This window comes from Tetranychus urticae, chromosome 2 (genome assembly GCF_039701765.1).
Source record: "Tetranychus urticae isolate SD_2017Ah chromosome 2, NJAU_TeUrti_SD_1.0, whole genome shotgun sequence".
NCBI classification, from domain to species: Eukaryota; Metazoa; Arthropoda; class Arachnida; order Trombidiformes; family Tetranychidae; genus Tetranychus; species Tetranychus urticae.
In genome coordinates this window covers 26027650-26046751 of record NC_142959.1, presented here as the reverse complement: position 1 = coordinate 26046751, position 19102 = coordinate 26027650, and the positions used below count along the sequence as shown (strand labels likewise).

The 19102-nt window shown below is 33.9% G+C and overlaps 5 protein-coding genes across 8 annotated transcripts; 3 read left to right on the top strand and 2 right to left on the bottom strand.

The window, feature by feature from the left end:
* Positions 1-415: 415 nt before the first annotated feature.
* Positions 416-1413, bottom strand: LOC107360423 (cuticle protein 14). Its single transcript, XM_089268045.1, has one exon. The coding sequence runs from the start codon at positions 1411-1413 to the stop codon at positions 886-888; it is 528 nt and encodes a 175-aa protein (XP_089124171.1). The 3' UTR covers positions 416-885.
* Positions 416-4326, bottom strand: LOC107360421 (methyltransferase like 3). Its single transcript, XM_015927075.3, has 3 exons — positions 3973-4326; positions 1908-3706; positions 416-1728 (listed from the first exon to the last, which is right to left on the bottom strand). The coding sequence occupies exon 2, from the start codon at positions 3513-3515 to the stop codon at positions 1986-1988; it is 1530 nt and encodes a 509-aa protein (XP_015782561.2). The 5' UTR covers positions 3516-3706; positions 3973-4326; the 3' UTR covers positions 416-1728; positions 1908-1985.
* A 291-nt stretch (positions 4327-4617) lies between these two features.
* Positions 4618-11487, top strand: LOC107360420 (C2 domain-containing protein 5). 4 transcript variants are annotated; one of them, XM_015927074.3, is made up of 10 exons: positions 4618-4803; positions 4870-5020; positions 5089-5660; positions 5854-6033; positions 7448-7904; positions 8704-8927; positions 9026-9554; positions 9661-9789; positions 9906-11009; positions 11074-11487. In XM_015927074.3, exons 2-10 carry the CDS (start codon positions 4931-4933, stop codon positions 11152-11154), a joined length of 3366 nt encoding a protein of 1121 aa, XP_015782560.2. In that variant the 5' UTR covers positions 4618-4803; positions 4870-4930; the 3' UTR covers positions 11155-11487. The 4 variants fall into 4 exon arrangements, with proteins under 4 accessions (XP_015782560.2, XP_089124169.1, XP_089124170.1 ...); XM_089268043.1 differs by having other exon boundaries at positions 6587-7904; XM_089268044.1 differs by having other exon boundaries at positions 4618-5020.
* Positions 11488-11725: 238 nt separating this feature from the next.
* On the top strand, positions 11726-14636 carry LOC107360831 (small ribosomal subunit protein mS39). The gene is made up of 9 exons (XM_015927557.3): positions 11726-11839; positions 12002-12104; positions 12176-12221; positions 12286-13222; positions 13297-13432; positions 13509-13853; positions 13926-14048; positions 14128-14286; positions 14363-14636. The coding sequence occupies exons 1-9, from the start codon at positions 11809-11811 to the stop codon at positions 14517-14519; spliced, it is 2037 nt and encodes a 678-aa protein (XP_015783043.2). The 5' UTR covers positions 11726-11808; the 3' UTR covers positions 14520-14636.
* Positions 14637-14822: 186 nt separating this feature from the next.
* Positions 14823-15440, top strand: LOC107360883 (ATP synthase F(0) complex subunit g, mitochondrial). The gene is made up of 2 exons (XM_015927605.3): positions 14823-14937; positions 15098-15440. Exons 1-2 carry the CDS (start codon positions 14907-14909, stop codon positions 15364-15366), a joined length of 300 nt encoding a protein of 99 aa, XP_015783091.1. The 5' UTR covers positions 14823-14906; the 3' UTR covers positions 15367-15440.
* The last annotated feature ends 3662 nt before the right edge of the window (positions 15441-19102 follow it).

The following is a 19102-nucleotide window of genomic DNA, read 5'->3' as shown; positions in this document are numbered from 1 at the left end:
TCTCAAATATCTATTTGAATTAATTGTTGCTACGTGAGTGGACTTAGTCTAATCAAATTACTGATTGATTTTTGGTTCCGCATTTTTTCAGCATACCTTCCTTTTTCCTTAATTGTTATCCCCAATTAAGGTGATCTTTACGATATCGTATAATTTAATAACGCTGTTGAGTAATCATGTGTGTTTATTTGAGTGGAACTGTGAGTTTTAATAAATTTGATTACAATTATCTATCAATACAAAACCCATTTGCTAAATTAAATTAGAAGAGAAGCGATTAATCAAATACCAAAATTATTTTGCTATTTGCGACAACAACAAAGAGTAATATAATCTAATTTTAAGTATGATTAAACTTTTCTTTTCGATTGACAGGTTTAACTTTGTAATTTTTTTAATCAATAAATTGTCAAAATTTTTATTTCTTTTAAATAACGATGTTTTTATTAGCATTAATAAGATTTAACATTTTAAACTTCATCTATTTCTATTTTACAGTCAAAATGATTGTATTTAATTATAATTATAAATAACCCTGTTGACTTGTTTTGGATCATCGTGCTTGGCGTCAACCATGCAAAGTGAGAGCGATATTGCTGTTTAAATCTAATGAAGCAAACAACCCCAAACAGGCGAATGAGAAAATTAATATTGATGGAGAACGGAAAGTGGAAAGATGTGTCCGTTCGAGTTGATGAATGTTCACAGGTGGAGAGCGATATCCGACCATTATTTTTCCATTTTTGAGTATAATCACAATCTCGATTAGCTTTCTTTGGGATAGGTTTAGAGGGAGAAGGATGATGATGATGGTGAGGAGCAAGACTGGGAAAAGTGAAAGGGTAAGAAGGAAGAGAGGGATGAAAGGAAAGTCAATTAATCAATTTAATGTTTAACCCATCCATCGTGTTTGGCTTCGGGTTTCCATGAGTCCTTTTGTTTCCATGAATCATGACCTTGTTCATGGTGAGGTACATGGCTTTGGTGTTCATATCCACCTTCCCAGGAACCTTCATGGTGACCTCCCTTGTGTCCTGAGGGAACATGGGTGTGACTGTGTCCATGAGGGTCAGCACCGTTGTAAATAGCATCAGCAGAGTCAACTGAGCCAACTGAGGGTTCGTTAGAGTCAAGCTTTACTCGGAAACCGCTTTTGTCAGCAACATAGTTGACAGTTCGCTGTCTACCATCGGCAAGTTTAAGTCCGTATGAACCGTGAACGTTTCCCCAGCCATCACCAGATTCTTCCCGGTAGTTAGCTGAACCCCATGGGTCGTTGATGTGGTAACCGAAATCATACTTTCCACTGGTATCTTGATGGCGATGGATTGTACTGTGTCCACCATCAGCGTGGTTGTTAGCACTAGCAATGGCAACGATGGCAAATAAAGCGATGGCAATGAATGATTTCATGATGAAATTGGTTGTTATTGTTGTTTTGATTTTTTACAAAATAATGTTAAAACTGTTTTTTTGTTGTTGTTGCTTTGACTGTTGATGTCGATTGAATGATGATTTTCGAAAGTTTTACTTCGTCTTTTATAGTTGACAAAAAAGACGCAAAATTGACTTTAAAATAAACATCGAGGGAGCTACCAGAATGGGTGAGATTATGAAAACGGTAGTGATGAAAAATGCGTGCTGATATTGTTGTAAAATTAACCCGAAGAGGCGTTAGCTTAGCCAAAATGTCTCCTCTAATAAGTGTAGTAATCACTTCGTTGAAACCTGTAAGTAATATTCAAATGAACACAATTATTAGCAATTAAGTTGTATAAGTTAGTACGAGAAAGATTAAGAAAGATTTAGAAATAAAGATAAATTAAGAGAGAAATAAGCGGTAGAGAGAGATAAAAGTGGCAAGAAAAAAATGTATCGAAATGATAACTTTAAAGTTCATTATTTACATTTTCATTCGAAATCAGCATATAAATTGGAAAACGTTCTTTGTCGCTGGTGAGCACCAAAGCTCAATACTCTTTAATTTATCTATTTATTTTATCACTTAAAGATTTTTTAAGCTCAGACACCCGATTAGGATAACGAACAGCGAAAGCAGTTAACAATTGTTCTTCATGTAAACAGACCCCAGGTAATTGATTACCAAGGGTAATCCAATTTGGTTGTAAGTTATGAGTACGACCGAAAAGTTCAATCTTCTTAGTTCCTGGAGAAAGTCGTTCAATTATACCATAAATTTCATCCGGCTTGTGACTAGTAGCTCGCACTTCTGCCACAATAACATCACAATCTAATTCACGGTTTAGATTTTCAGGTTCTCCTTTAACCCCAACTAAACAGTGTTCTTTACCGTGATTTAACCAATGTCCAGTTCGTCCAGTTCGAATAATTCTCTGTAGTTGATTAGTTTTAACCCAAATGATTTCATCACACCTTTCATAACCCCAAAGTTCAAGACATTCTCGGCCCAATTCCATGGCTCGTCCAGTCACCCAAAGGAACAGAAGTCCTTTGTCTTGTAAGCAAGGGATGTTCAGCTGTCTCATCTCTTCATCAGACATTGTTCCGTAAGGTAGATCCATGTGAATATCCCATGGAGGATCTGCCATAATGACATCAAATTTACCCAAAATCGATACGTCAAATGTTCTGAGATCACATTGAATCCATTGAGGATTTCGCAATGCATTGTTAAATCGTCGATCGGTTGCAATTTCTTCTTTACGCTCTTTTTTATTTCTAACAGTTCCTAAATCAACTTCATAGTGAACGTATTTACAGCTATCCATGTGAAAACAGGTATTCAGAAAAGAGCAATCGCCCAGAGATTCGTCGGTATGTTTTTGAATGATTTTTTTGAAATGAAGCTTGTCACAGGTTTGAGCAGAGGTAACTCTTTTGCAATCTTCTCTGGTTCCATGGGGACAAAATTCTTGAACTTGTCCACCTCCAACTGATTGAAATTTTTCTATCACCCATTTATCTTTGGCAGTTGGTTTACTGAGTAGATCTAGAATCTCTTTACTCATCTTTTTGTCTTCTCTTTCTTTAATAGACGATAATGATAACAAACTTTCCAAGTTTACTACCTCTTCAGTGTTAGACGTTTCTTCAGCTTTTACACGCTTTCTCCCGGAAGAATCACTTATCATAGGATCAGCTGAAGATCCAGAATTTGAAGCGGCTGAGTTGATTGTAGCATTGGTATTAGGTGCACTCGTAGTCGTACTGGTAATAGTACTGGTTGTGCTACCACTGCCACTAGGAAAACCTGTTTCATCGTTGGCATTGACTCCGAGGCAAGAGTATTTTCGCTTCATGGTTGAGGTTTTGAAGACTCTCATTTTAACTATACTAAGCTTGCTTAAAGTACCAATAGACAAAGGTTTGTCACATTTTGGACATTTGATAGACTCTGTGACACATTTTTCAGCACACTTGGAGCAGTAAATGCATCCACAATTATTCTTAACCGGATTTTCTGCTATCTTTTCACACAGAGGGCATATATAACTGAGTGTACCAGAATCATCATTTGCATTTTCTTTATCCATATTTTCTTATGCTTGCAATATTCCAGTATTTAATGCATATATTTCTGAGGTCTATTTACTCCAATTGTTTATGTGGTAAAGTTGATGACAGTGATGGCGATGATGATTGTGATAGTGGTAGAAATAAATATATGTTGATTGTGTCAAAAGGCGAAAGTTGATGGTTGGTGATGATTAAACATAAAGTAGAACTGGAATAAAACAAAAGAGACCAAGTAAGATACTGTAGAAAAAAGGTATTTAACGGTTTTATTGGCATAATAATGAAAATGAGCATTTACTAATTACATGTTTTAAACCTTATTAGTGAGCTAATTAGTTGAAATTTCGATAAAAAGCGTTTAGAAACCAACTTAAATACCGGAAAGAAAAGGCTCAATTCTCAAGATTACACTAACAAAACGCACAGCAACTGAATAGCTAAATACTTCAGTATTAAGACAAATATTCAACTTACCAATAGAAATATTCACAAAATTAAACAGCATAATTTGTGGCCCACTTGATAAAACAAGTTAATCTTTAAGATTAACCAAAAAGGAGCCCAATTAGGTATGACAAACTGTTTATATCGAGATAAAGCTACACTGAATGCATAAGCCTGATCCACATTGAAGACTATGAGTCACTTAGAGGTATGGAGTAACATAGGGTTAAGAGAGATAATGGAACATAGAAATTGAACAAATAAGGTGTCAAATTACATGATGGTTTTAAAAGGATTAAATTCAAAGCATAAGCAGTAGTAATTAATTAATTTGTTGATTTAAATTAAAGAGAAGTGAGCGGCAGAACACAAGTTGTTTAGGTTACCACATGAGATAAAAGACACTGTCTACACATGTGAAGATATCCTTGCAACTTGTTTTCTGAGAGACTCTCCATTAGTTTTGAGAAGGAGAACAACATAAGACGAAGGATGAAAGATGAAGTAATGATGCTTTTGTAAATTATTTTCAATCTTTGATTGCATTGGAACAATCATCTTCACATTATTATACTCATAATCATCATATCCATCAAAATCTCAAGTAACTGCAATTTAATCACTGTGATTCTATGATAGCCACCATGACAACAATTCTCTCAAAGCTCACCAGACTAAAATTAATTTTAATTTGACTGCCAAAATTGATTGACTAACGTGAAAAATTGTACTCATTGAATATTTGTTTACATTTTTTTAATTCTACTCTTCTTTTGTTCCTGCTCAACTCAACTCAATTAGGAAACAAATGTAAAAGATAGCCAAACGGAAACCCCTTTTCTAATGCTCAACCATCTAATGGTAAACATCTAATGGTGATCACTATTGGTATCTATCATCTTCTATTTCCATTGTTGTTATCTATAGAGTATGGCTGTTAACTGATTCTTTGACTTAATTGGCTTCACTGTCAACAATTTAATAAACAATGCCGGGTAAAGTTAAAGTGCGAATCATAGCAGGTCGTAACCTACCTGTTATGGATAAATCATCAGATACCTCGGATGCTTTCGTTGAGGTAAATATAGCATAGCTTTAGCCTTTTTCGGTTGTTATTTACTCCTTTGTTTCCTATTCTGATTCCAGGTCAAACTGGGGAATACAACGTACAAGACAGAGGTTTATCGTCACTCATTAAACCCTTGTTGGAACTCAGATTGCTTCAGATTCGAAGTTGACGATGAAGAACTTCAAGATGAACCACTGCAAATTCGCATAATGGATTATGATACATACTCTGCCAATGATGCCATTGGTAAGGTCTATATTGATTTGAATCCATTGCTTCATAAAGACTCAGTTCATGCAATGTGGGGCTGGTTTCCAATCTATGACACTATGCACGGTATTCGTGGGGAAGTTCATTGTGCGGTTAAAGTAGATCTTTTCTCGGATTCCAATCGTTATCGTCAATCATCTTGTGGGGTTCGCTTCTTCTACTCTCCTGGTGTACCCCATGGCTATGTTTGCTCAGCAATTCTTGGATTTGTTGAAGAATTGGTTGTTAATGACGATCCAGAATACCAATGGATTGACAAAATTCGTACACCAAGAGCCAGTAATGAAGCAAGGCAAACTCTTTTCTCTAAGTTATCTGGTGAGGTAAAAAGAAAAATTGGACTCAAAGCTCTTGAACTTGGTGGTAACTCAGTTGTTGGGTAATAATGCTTTTATTTCATTACTTTTGGTTCATTTTCTATTATTTAGAAATAATTCATCATCCACTATAATTATCTATTCTTTAGTCACGAAATAAGATAAATCATGCACATGTTTTCATTTTAAATCGATTGCAAATTTAATGAAAGGTTCATCATTTAAACTCTTACTTTTTACTTTTTTCTCTACCAGATATCAACAATATTTTGACCTTGAAGGCGAATCTGGCATCGTTGTCAGAGGAATTGGAACTGCTGTTGTTTTGTCCAAGGTTGATAATAATGCCGTATTACGACATGGACCGCACGGACGGAATTCTCATCTTGGTTTACCAACCCAAGCACAAACTCAATCATCAGCTTTAAACGAAGAGTATGCATAGATATTTCAATTATATAATAGCTTATGCTTTTATTTCATCTTAATCAAGTTTACTTTCGATATGCATCTTGATTTTCATGCAAAATTACTTTGATTATTTCCTTCATTTCTTTTCTCTATTCTTTCTTGGTTCTTTCTTATTTCATTGAGACTGTTTATTTTCAATTTGTTTTATTTTTATAATCGAATCCATTTCGCTCGCTTTTTGCTTTTAAATGATTTCTTGTCAATCTTTACCTTTTATCTGATTCTTGGATATTTCTTTCGTTCTTCTATCTATCCTCTCCCTTTATCTCTCTTTCTCTCTTTCTCTTTCCGCATTTGCTTTGCTATATTATATCTCTTTTGGTATCTTCTTGTCATTTCATTGTGATATCTTCCGTACGGTGCCATATCCGTTTGCCGGCTCCTCGTCGAAATCATTAATTAAATCACTTACTGCACTGAAACCCGCTTCCAATGTAATTGTGTCTGGCGTCTATTTGTTTCTCGCTTCCAATCTCTCTCTTTTCGCTTCTTAATTTTCTTAATACTGCTTATGAAGATCTTGTGAACCTACCGTGTCATCTCATCTCACTAGTAGCAAAACTCACCAAGACTCATTATCTGGAACTTGTTTATCTTGTGATTTCTCATTACGATTGACCTCTTCCCTTCAAATCCCATTCATCCCGATTGCATTCCTGTCAGACATTGAAATACCCTTTTATCCTAATCCATATTCCTACCCACTTGCTTCATCTCCATCATCTCAACAACCTTCCCGCTCTTCATCGCCTGTTTTCATTTTCACTTCTTCACCTAAACTATGTAATTGGTTTTGCAAATTGACCCGAGTCAATAAGAGTGGAGGTGGAAAAGGTGAAAGTGGAAACACCGGTGGAAGCATTAAAAAATGCTCTACTCCAACCCCTTCTTTAACAAATATCAGCACATCAGGTGGGTCAGTAAAAATTCCCAAATTACGGATAGGTTTATCGAAAGATGCTGAAACTGATGTTTTATCAGAGAAACGGCAGCGTCATTCATCTTCCTCTCGATCATTTTTACCCCCAAGTAAGCCAACTTTAAAACGAGTTGCTTCTCAACCAACAACTCCATCAAATTTCCACTTATCCACTAACCAATTAGCCACAACACCCTCCATTATATTACCTGCATCCTCCTCTAGTGATAGATATTTCACCTTCGAATCAACCCATCCTCTTGTATCACCTTCTCCACTAACTTCGCTTGCAACAACTAACATTGCTGCTACATCTTCTTCAAATGTCAATCATCCTTCCCGCTGGCTTTCATCGCACTGTAATGATTTTGAGGATTTAATTGAAATCGTAGATAAATTACCATCACCATCACTATTCTACTCAACTTCCTCATCTCATCAATTTTCAATATCACCCAGGTTACCATCATCTCTACCATCTTCCAATGCACCAGTGACCACCCCGATGATTAATCAGACAAACCATGGCTCGTCTATTAACATAATAACCAACAGCTATGCTACAATCCCTGGCGGTTATGCACCTAACACCAATAATGCCACTAAGGATTCAATGCCCGTACCCAAGTCCTTTTCACCTTCCTCTTCAGTTAATATTGTCAACTCGGATAACCAGCATTATCAACAAAACAATAACAATGAAGTTGAGCACATAGCTGGTGCTACCAATAACTCATCAACATTGGTAAACAATAAATATGGATCACCAAGCAAAGGACAATTCGGACGAGGGTCTTCTGATCCTGATCTCTCGACAACTCCAACCAAACCGAGTAGTAGTCATAGTAGTACTTGTGGTAGTATCGGTAAACCCAATATTAAATTCATGATTTCTCCGGAAAATCTTCATCTTCTTGTAAGTAATACCTAAATTGTTTCAAGCTTGCTTCATATTAGATCAAATTTTGTAACTTTATATGCATCAACAAAAAATAACTGTATTTTAGCTGTCAAACTCAAAACTGAAATGCTATACTTTGAGGTTCAAAAGCATCTAGTAATAAATGTAACCTAAAAATAGATAGAGTTCATTAGAGTTTACAAGTTTTTTTGCTCTTACTTAAATCTTGTAAATTAACTGTTCATTTAAGGTATTAATCATTTCTGATTCATTCCCTTTTATTAATAATTTGAATAATATTTTCAAACTTAAGATTATTTACTTTGGCTTATGTGTTTGTATGAACCAGGTTTTTGTTTCTTTTAATTGCTAAAACAATTTAAACCAGAAGAATTGGAGACTTAAAAAAGATTTTAAGCAATGCTTACGATAGTTATAAGAAATCGTTGGGACTTTTCGCTATTCAACCTAACCATTAACTATTGAGAATTGACGACTAATCAAAGATCAGAGAAAGCAAACAATAAGATTTGCTTGATAAACAGCTGTAATGCTCGTAATGTATCTAATTTTTTTTGTATAAATACAGGTTGTAACCTTAAAAGGTTGAACTTCCACGGCTTGTCTTTGAAAGGTGTATTAGAAGCATCAGTTTACATCTCAAAATAGATTTCAAAAGTTTTTCAGTTTTAGTTACAGCATTTGTTATGCAATTGAATCTAAAAATTCACTTGGCAACGTTGAATAAAACAATTGAACAATATATGATGAACAATGATAAATTTAACTGTAAATTTTTGATTGTTTTTTACAGGAATATCCATTTATTACTATGCGACAATTTCCTCCTGGATTCATTGCTAACATTGGTGGTACAGTTTCATCTCGCTCAGTCAAATTACTAGATCACATAAACTGTCCTGAGGATCCAGAGACTCGAGATGCTTGGTGGATGGAATTGAGAAAAGAGATTAGAAGTCACTGCCGAAGTTTGACTTGTAATGCAGTTTTAGGCTACTCGGAAGCAACTTATATTTGGTTTGTTAATCATTGTATTTATAATAGTATTTGATTATTTTTTGTGGATTTCTCTCGAAAATATAATTTAACTTTGTTCTCTGTTTTCCTGGTTACAGTGATAATGTTGTCATACTATCAGCAAGTGGAACAGCTGTTGTTTTATCTCGTGGTGGTGATCATGCCCAATTTATCAATTCGAATCGAAGTTCCACTCAGGATAAAGCGGGAAAAATTGACCCTGAAAACAACTCATCATCAACTAATCAATCCACAGGAACTTCAACAACAGCACCTACATCAACATCTTCAGCGACTCTTTCAGCCAATAAAGGAGAAGCAAACAAATCAACACGAAATCATTCAACTTCAGACTATCAACAATCACCTTCATTGCCACCATCTTTATCATCATCACCAAATTGTAGTATTTGTCACATACCTTACCCTGAATCAAGTGTACCGTTTCATTCATCTTTGTTAAATTGTAGAATTTGTAAGAAAGCCAAAGTTTCGGATGTTCTGTTCATGACTATTGAACCTCCAAATAACATCCCCATTGTGGGCCGAGGTTGTCTAATCCAAGCTCGAGTTTGCCGTAATAAGCGAGATAGTAAAGGGGAACAATGTGCCAAAGAGCTCAGTGATGTAAATAATCAGGCGACTTTTTCTTTTTTAATTAATTGAATCTCTTTTATTTTTTTGGATCCTTTACAATGATTAATAATTCATTTCTTTGTCTTTTGTCTTTCAGAGTCTTCCTTTTCTTGAGCATGAATTACATCGACAACTTTTAAGTAAAGTTAAAGTTAAAGGGATGAATGCAATATTCGGTCTAAAAGTACAAATATCATTTGGAGAGAACATGCTAATTGCTTTGGCTGTAAGTTTAATAATTTTTTCTTGTATCGCAATTAGGTTGACATTGAGCTCATTTCCAAAGTAATATATCATCTCTGACTTTTCTTTCATCCTTCTTCTTTTTCTCTTGATTTACAGACTGGAACTGCTGCTTATGTAGGTGCCTTACCTCCTCCCGATCCTCCACAAATATCATCTGGTAAAGGAGTGAAAACTACTGATTTGAACGCTATCCAGAAGTTAATTTTAGAAAGTATGTCCAGAAATCGTGAACATTATGGTTTAACAGACATTCCAGTAGAGGAACGTGAACCTTCGGAAGGAGAAGAAGAGCGAAACGGAACAAAAGCTTCAGACAGCGATAATGAAGCAGAATATGTTGACAATTATTTGAAAAAAGTTAAAGATCCGGTTCTTGATCAAGTTTTGGGAAGTAAAGATGGCTGTGTTGTCTTGGAGGTTGATGATACTGAAGATGCAGACATAATATCGCTGATGATTGACTCTGATGTACCCAAAGGATATGAGATTTGTAATACTGAAACTATGCCCGGTCTATCTGGCTGTTTTTCCGGCGTTTTACAAACCTTTGCTCAAGTTCATAGAGTCAAGCTGATAGCTATTAAACAATTTGGTCAACAGTTTGATTGGATAATCCAAGGACTTTTTGTAAAACTCCGTCGCCTTGTACCTTGTTGCCTGACTGATATTAAATTTCACGTTGATTTACCTGAACAAGATTTAGTACAAGTTACTGTTCTTGGTAGTGCTATTGGAATTGTCGGATCATCCTCTCTTGGTCCCATTGGAAAAGGAAACCTTTACTTACCTGCGTCATCAACATATCGAAGACGACGAACTCTTTCTGCAAATGATAGCTGTGATGAATTGTTATTCACAATGGATGAAGATCATGGTCCAAATCCAGATGAAATTGATGATATGAAAAAGGAAAATTTTATTCCTTCTGAAACAATATCTGAATCAAATGGAATTGAATTAACACCATTAAGTTATGTTCCTGGGTCTCATATTCAAAAATATTTAGGAAATTTAGATTTCTTTTTTATTCGTGAAACCACTAGTATTCGTGAAAGCGGCGGTCTTAACGGTTTTATTCATAGTTTTCTAAGCGAAGTATTTGCCATTGTTCGAGCTCATGTGGCAAGTCTAAGTGGTAACGCCATGGTTTCTCTTCATCTAACCCAATGTGTCCTCGTTCACAATCCGCACAAGAATCAGGTTTGTCTTCAACTTTGTGTAATTGCTATCAAATTGCTAACGGTTTTCTTTATTTTTCTATCAGGCCCAATGTTTAATTAATATTGCTGGAGACGTTGTTTCAATACAAAATTGCTCAACTAAACCAATTCCAGTAGGTCGATAGTAAACCATATGGATTAAAAAACTAACCAACGACTTTCAAACTATTTTAATCTTACACCAATCTTTGTAATTAAAAAACACTGTAAAGTTGAGAAGAAATGTTGATCTTAACTTAAAACAATATTAGCTAGTCGCATCGTTATAAATGAAGCTTTAAATGCAAATCTTTAATGGATGAAAAATATAGCCTTTACTCTGGGTAACAGACATTCTGAAAATATTATGTACTATGAATTTTCTTGCTGATAAAGTATGCAGATTACGAACAACACAAATACCAAATGTAACTAGGAATTAAATCATTAAATAATTAAATTGTTTATTAATTTGTTCATTGTTTAAGTTTTATCTTGATTTTAATCCTCTTAAAAACTTTTCTTGTATGCAGTTGCCTGAATGTAGCAATTTAAAATCAACTTTTGATATATTAAACAAAATTCTCGTGCCATTAACCAACAATTAGACCAAGTTTTAATCACAATTTAGGTAAAAACACTGCTTAATGACATGTCGATGGCTAATTTACTACTGCCCTCTATTGAGAGTTTGAGAAATCTGAATAAAAATAATATATTCAGCATGATGTTGACCTTTTCTCTGTAGTTAACTAATTGTAGTTTTAGTTTATTTGATTCAAATTGTTGCAATTGCTAGGATGAGTAAACTTGTTACTAAAATACCTCTATGTAAGTATAATACAAATATATTTTCTATATCAAGCAAAAGCTACAAAAGCTACTTATCTAAACAGATCCATGTTTTGATTTTAAAATCAATGCTTTCTGTTATTTTTAAGTTTAATGCATTACTCTGAAGCTAATTATTTATTTTATTTTTTCAAAAAATAGTGGTCAATCAGACTAAGCCGGTTGTTAATGTTGGTTTCAATCGTTTTATGCACCATGAAAAAGGCGAGTTGACTCAAATTAAAATACCAAAGCGAATACCGAGGTGAGTTCCTGAGGAAACTTGTGAGGATAATTGTTTTCAAAATTTTAACCTAATTGATTCATTTTTTCAAGGGATAAAACCGATATTCTGAAGGCACTTTCATCTACTGTTGGAACAGTTAGTATTATTTACTTTTCATCTTGTCGGTCTCATATTAATTCTATTTTTCTCTTGCTATTAGGATCCAACAGCTGCTCATTTTAAATTTATAGATGATCCATATTTGATACCAAATAATAGATACCACAAATTAGTCTATAGTCTATCAAAAGAATCTGGTCGTAAAGCAGCGAAATATTTTATGAAAGAATTCCCTCAATTTTTCATCCGGGATGAAGCTGAACCTAAAGTTGAAGCATTTCACTTCAAAGAATTGTATGACGAATCAATGGACTTGAACGAAGAGGATTTACTAACAGCCATAAAAAATCATCAAATCGACAATGCAATAACAGCATTTAAAGTTATCAAAGCTGCAGGAAATACAATAACTGATGCTACAAAAATAAGTCTACTTGAAATTGTTTGTTTTTTCAATAGTCTTGAAGCCCCAGATACAGATTTACGAGAAAAATTTGTTTCAGAAAGACCTGCAGACTCGATATGGGTTTCAGATTTTGCTTTTGAAGTTTTTGATTCGTTGTCAGTTAAAGATGGTAGAGCTTATAGTGTAATGATCGCTGGTCTTTGCAAACATTCAGCAATTGAAAGAGCTTTACAGCTTCATGATGCTGTTAAAGAGAATAATTTATCTCTCACTGTTGAGGGCTACAATGCTTTAATTCTTGCTGCTATTCGTGGTCAATCGTTTGAAAATAGATGGTCAATAATCACGCAAGTAATCAGCGAAATGAATAGCCATAAAATCCCACCCAATCTTGAAACTTTTGCTAATATTTTCGAAATCCTTGCACGATGCAAATCTACTGGTGAAGTTCGAGATAAGGCTAGAGGACTAATGGCAGAAATGAAGCGCTGTAACATCGAACCAAGTTTAAGTGTTTATAATAATTTACTAAGAATTTTCGCTAATGGAAATAATGCCCGTCCAAGAATAATAGAAGAAATCCTGAATGAACTGGGAAACAAAAAGCTTTCTATGCGCCACGAAAAGGATGGTAATTATAAAAACTTTATTGATAGCAAAATAAGTCAATTTTAAAAACTAAAGATTCTATCTTTCTTTCCACAGACTTTTTCTTCTCAAATGCCATGTCAATTTGCAATTCATTGTCCGATATTCAGCTTGCTTATAAATTACATTCATTGGTTTCATCTCATCAAAATTATTTGCTACTTGGTTCAACGGAGTTTGAATTCCGTTATTAGTAAGTGTTGTAAATATTTCTTTTAACATAACTTTGTTTACAAATTTGATTTCTAAAATAATTTTTCTATTCTTAGCAATAATCTATTCAAGCTTATAGTAAAGAGTGAATCAATCGATAAAACTATGGAAGCCTACTATAAATTTGTTCCTAATATTTATGTGCCCGATTCCTCAACCTTCATTGAGCTCATTGAAGCAATTGAACTATATCAAGCTGATCGTTACATACCTCAAATTTGCTCCGATTTTCTTCTTCTTGAATATTACATAGCACCGGAAAATATCACCAAATTTTTGAATATTCTTTCAAGAAAAGAGTACCCGAAAGAAATCCAAGAACACGTGAATAATACCGTGCTTGACATAATGCGTGTCATCCAGAGTAAAGCAAGCCAAAAGAATGCATCAGAACTAGCCAAGTAACTATCAATCTAAAAGTTTTTAAAAATCAGTTTTACTTTATTATATCTTGTTCAATATTTTCTTTTCAGTTTTGACGTGACCATATTTGATAATAGCTTGAAAATCTTATCAAATAACAAAGATTTAAACAAGATTAGGAATGTCTTGAGTCTGCTTAGACAATTGAAAAATTCAATTAATGGACCATTATCGTGAGTATTCCTATCATTTTAGTGTGTTTTTAAGCTAATGTTCAATTTAATTCAATTTATTTAATGCATATATTTTTAGACTCCAAACTATGAGGAATCTGGTTGATATGGCTATTGAACTCGAAAGTGGAAAAGACATTGTTGAAATAGTGAAAACTACTGTTGCCTTCGATGATGTTTCAGTTCTATCAAGAGTAGTTCATTTGTGCAAGAAGAACAATGCTTCACAAAATTTGCTGTAAGTTATTTCCCTGTCTCCATTTGATTGTTTTCGTTTTTAATTTATTCATTTATGTATCTCATTTGTTTTTCAGTGACCGTTTGGAAGAGATCATAACCAAGAATGGAATTGTTTTGCAAGACTATTCCGAGGAAAGTTCAGAAAGCTCCGAAAGCTCCGATAGCTCTGATAGCTCAAGTGAGAGCTCAGATGATGATAAAGCTCAAAGTGGAAAGTCGACAGAAAAATAATCATGATTGAATTGCAATCTTTAAAAATTAGAAGCTTTTTGTAAAAATTGTAGAGTTTATTAACAAAATAATTTAAAACTAAGTGTTCATTATAAAATAAAAATTCATAAAAATTAATACTTTTCGTACTTTAATTTCAAGTCTTTTAAGCTTCATAGCTTAATTGAGAAATCATTATTATCATTGCTTCGATTTAAATAAATATTTAATTTCAACTTTTCTGTTCTTGAAAATTGAAAATTCAATTTTCGAGCCTGCTCATCAGATACTGCCCTCTATTGAGCAAAAGAAAGCTCAAGTAAAAAAATACTACATCAGTTGACCTTCTCAAAGTTGCTGGTTGATTGTAATTTTTGATTGATTGTTTTAATTGTTTCATTTCTAAAGATGAGCAAACTTGCTGCTAAAATACCTCAATGTAAGTAGATTGAAACTAATTATAACCCATTGATTTTAATCAAATAATACCTCAATATATTTATGTGATGATTTGCAAACCAGCATTTCTATTTTTCTATCTTCTTATGAGCTTTCAGTGATGGTTTTGGTTTTCTAATATTTTCTTTTCTTAATTACAGTGGTCAACCAGGCTAAGCCTGTTGTCAATGCTAATCTCAATCGTTTCATGCACTATGCTAAGGTTGAATTGGCACCTCCTCACCCAGGAGAAATCCCTCAAATATTCAGAGATGCTGGAAAACTGATCAAAGGAGCTGCCACTGGAAGATGGGCTCGAGTTACTGTTAGAGAAGGATTAGTCAATGCTATTATCACAGCTGAAGTTATTTGTTGGTTTTTCGTAGGTGAAATCATTGGAAAACGATCCCTTATTGGATACAAAGTTTAATTTGTCAATTCAAGGATATGTAAAAGTGTATTCCATAGCTAAGTAATAAATCTACTTTAGAGATATCGTTAAAACATGGTCTTCTTCTTCTTCATACCACTCGGTTATACAGATCTGTCTAAATTCGTACATCGCTCCTGCAAAATTCCTTTATCTTTTCATAATTCAAGAAAAGAATTCTTCTCATTCGAGAGAATGATTAATTTTTTAATCTAATTACGAGATATTGTCTTTTTCTTCATACCACTCGTGAAACCGTCAACAATAGCTCTCCATTCAAAAATAATGTGTTATCCACTTGGGTCTAAATGAGCATTGAATGTCAAAAGATGGTCAAAAATTCAATTTTTAATTTCATCGATGTTTTCACTGGAACCTTATTTTAACTTTTGTTAAATGGACCTAGTACTAAATTTAAAATTCTGATCTTCCCTGAAACTGGCTGAGTTTTGAATTTTCCTAGCTCAATAGCTTTTCCTATTTCCCAACGCGAATGAACATTGAACTTATTTAAAGTTTTTGATTTAAAAATCTTAACATGCGGCTTGACCCACTTTGCAATTTATTCACAATATTTCTTTCTTCCGTCTCTATTGAATAGCTATTGAAAATGAGGTAAGGTCCTAGTTATGGGGACACTGGCGTGGCTTCAATAGGCATTTAAATTTTCCTCCAATCTAGTTGAATCTTGGGTTTCTGGTGAATCGACGATGTTTCCAATTTAATAATTATGATGTTAATTTTAAACACTCTAAAGGATTGATAAAATTAATACTATGATTAACACTGCTGTGAAACTAGCCAATTTGTTATAACCTCTCCACTGGTCATAATTATTAAATTGGAAACATCATCGATTCACCAGGAAACTAAGATTCAACCAGATTGGATGAAAATTTAAATGCCTATTGAAGCCACGCCAGTGTCCCCATAACTAGGACCTTACCGAAAATGATTTATTATGTTCAGAAAACCGAGTTAACCTTTTTTTCAAAATAACTGTTGTTTTAAGCAACAACTTAAATCCCTTTATTTTTGTTGCTCATGCAACTCCTTTCTTTCATAGGTCTTAACCTCCGAGGGAATGCCAGATTGATATTATCATTGATTAGCCTCATTACCCCCAAGTTTGTCTAAGATGCAAACAATAGACTCGTTTTTTATCAATTTATGTTAAAGAATAAAAATGTAATCAATTATCATGATTTTTTTTATAATTCTAGTAACTTTGACAAGGATGCAGTTAAAGTTAATAAAGAACCAAACATATACAAAGACAGTAAATTGACAAGATATTATGAGCCAAACGAACCTGACTGATAAAATTGAATGCTGAAAATCGACAAGATCTATTTTTAAAGACGAAAATGACAACGCCAAAGACTATGCTAATTGAAAAGAACAAGATGAAAAGAAAACATGGAATAATGGTAATGATTACAACGATGGTGATGATGGCGATGATGGAAATGAAGATGAGGATGGCGATGGTGATGATAATGATAGATCTGTGTCGTGAATGCAATGGAAAAAAGCTGATGATGAGGTGGAGAAGAAAAGAATGTAGAAATGATAATCGAGATGATAAAGAAAGGGAGAGAGACATAAGGAAAAGTGGATAAAGAAGGAGAAAGCCGACAAGAAGATCAATTGGAAGGCGAAAAAGGAGAGAAATCAAATGGAGGTTTGGTGAAGTTGGAATCACAAGAAATCAGAAGTAATCAGGATAAGAAAAAGGAAAGCAAAAGGAAGCTGATATAAAAGATGATGAGGGAAAAGGAGAAAAAAGGCAAAAAGCAACTGGAAAAGAAAGTAAACTCAGGGTAACGAGCATAGAGGAAGAAGCAAGTCAAAAAAAATAAAAGATGTGTTTATACTCTTTGGTTGTAAAGCAAAAGCAAGCAACTTGACTGTGATTCCCTAATCAATACACATACATCCACATCCACACACACACACATACACACACAGTTGTACACAGTTCGTATGAAACATCGACTATGTCATCAATCATTGTCAAATACTGGCAACAAGGGAGAGGCCAGAGGAGAAAGTCTCTCTTTTACGTTGCCTTTCTTTTCTCGATCTCACTCTTATCTTCTTTTCAAAAATGACTCTTTCATATTCCAGTGAAGAAGACAAGATGATGGTGATGATGATGAAGACGAAATCACAGGGATAAGGAGGAACAATTTGGAGGTGCAAAAAAAATTATAAGAACCAAAAGATGCATCTTTACATTCAACATTGATACTTAATTCGATTCTTTGGATCTTTTTTGTCCCATAACCCATCATTTCTATTCTTTTCTGATCCATTGGACAAAAAGTTATCATCTTCAAGATAATCATCCTCACCAGCATCATCTTATTCATCTTCATCTTCTTCTCCTAAAATCTTCTGTAACTTCCTTCTCAACATTTGGAAACATCAACCATGTTGTTTATTGGACATTATTCTTGATCATTCATCGGATATCCAACAAATTAGTTGCTCTCAATTGTTCAATCCATTCCTATCAATCTATTCACATCATCATTCATCTATTGCTTGTAACCATTTTCATACTCATATCTGATTTATATCGTCAGTTGAAAACCAAGAATAATTGTCACTCAAAACGTTACAGACCAATTACTTGAACTGATTACCTATGATGTATTAAGCATGGCGCTAATTGGTGGGTAATGTGTTAGAAAAGATTTTAATGTCTTAAAATATTAGTCTGATCATTGTAAATTCAGCGTTAATCAAGCTTCAATTAGCGGATAAGCAAATTCTGCTAGTGTCAAATGATCATTACGATGTCAATGAATAAATCAAGTTAACAATGTGTAACTTAACCCATCTCATTAATCTTTTGTGGTTTAATTATTTTTTTATTCTCGGATCCTCAGATGCTCCTTTAATTGGTAAACCTTAATCAAATCCTGATCATGTAAGCTTAATTTATAAAAGTTGATCGTTTTGCCTCCATTCACAAACATAAATATTACATAAAAATAATGGATACAAGACACAGTAAATGGGAAACCCCATTGGGCTCATCAATCTAATTGGGTAAATTTAGTTAACCCAGAGTTTAGGTAAAGCACCAAAAGGATGAGGATGATGATGATGATCAAGTAACATGTTGTTTTTGTATCAAGGAAAAGATGAGACAAGGTGATTTAAAGCGTTAATCAAGGTGAAAGGAAGATGAAGTAATAAGATGAATACAAAAACACACACAAAAAAACGACTAACTCAAGATTCCTGTATACTTACACGCTAAATAAAGATCAACATGGAAGATGGAAAATCATTGTAAATTCCATAATGAAGAGAGAGACAAAGAGATGATCAAAAAATGATGATGAAGATAAAGTTTGGCATAATATTATAACCACAAATTAAAGATGATCATCATTGGGTGGGTTAAGTTGCAAATAATAATTGTTATGTTGTATTGTTTAATCTTAGACCCACCAAGACACAGAGGCTCATGCTAATCCAACTTCCTCCCTCCACTCATCATTCATAATCATCTTCATATCACACAACTCAATTTCAATCCAAAGGGAGGTTAACATTTGCTTTTTCATGATTATCTTTCATCCTTTTGTCATTCAAGATCAATAGTTGATCACTTCTGAAGCTGAGCAAATATTTTTCACCATTTTTTTTGCGCGCCTCATTTTTAATCTCTTCATTAGTAACATTATTGTTATATATTAGCTCATCATCAGTCTTATTC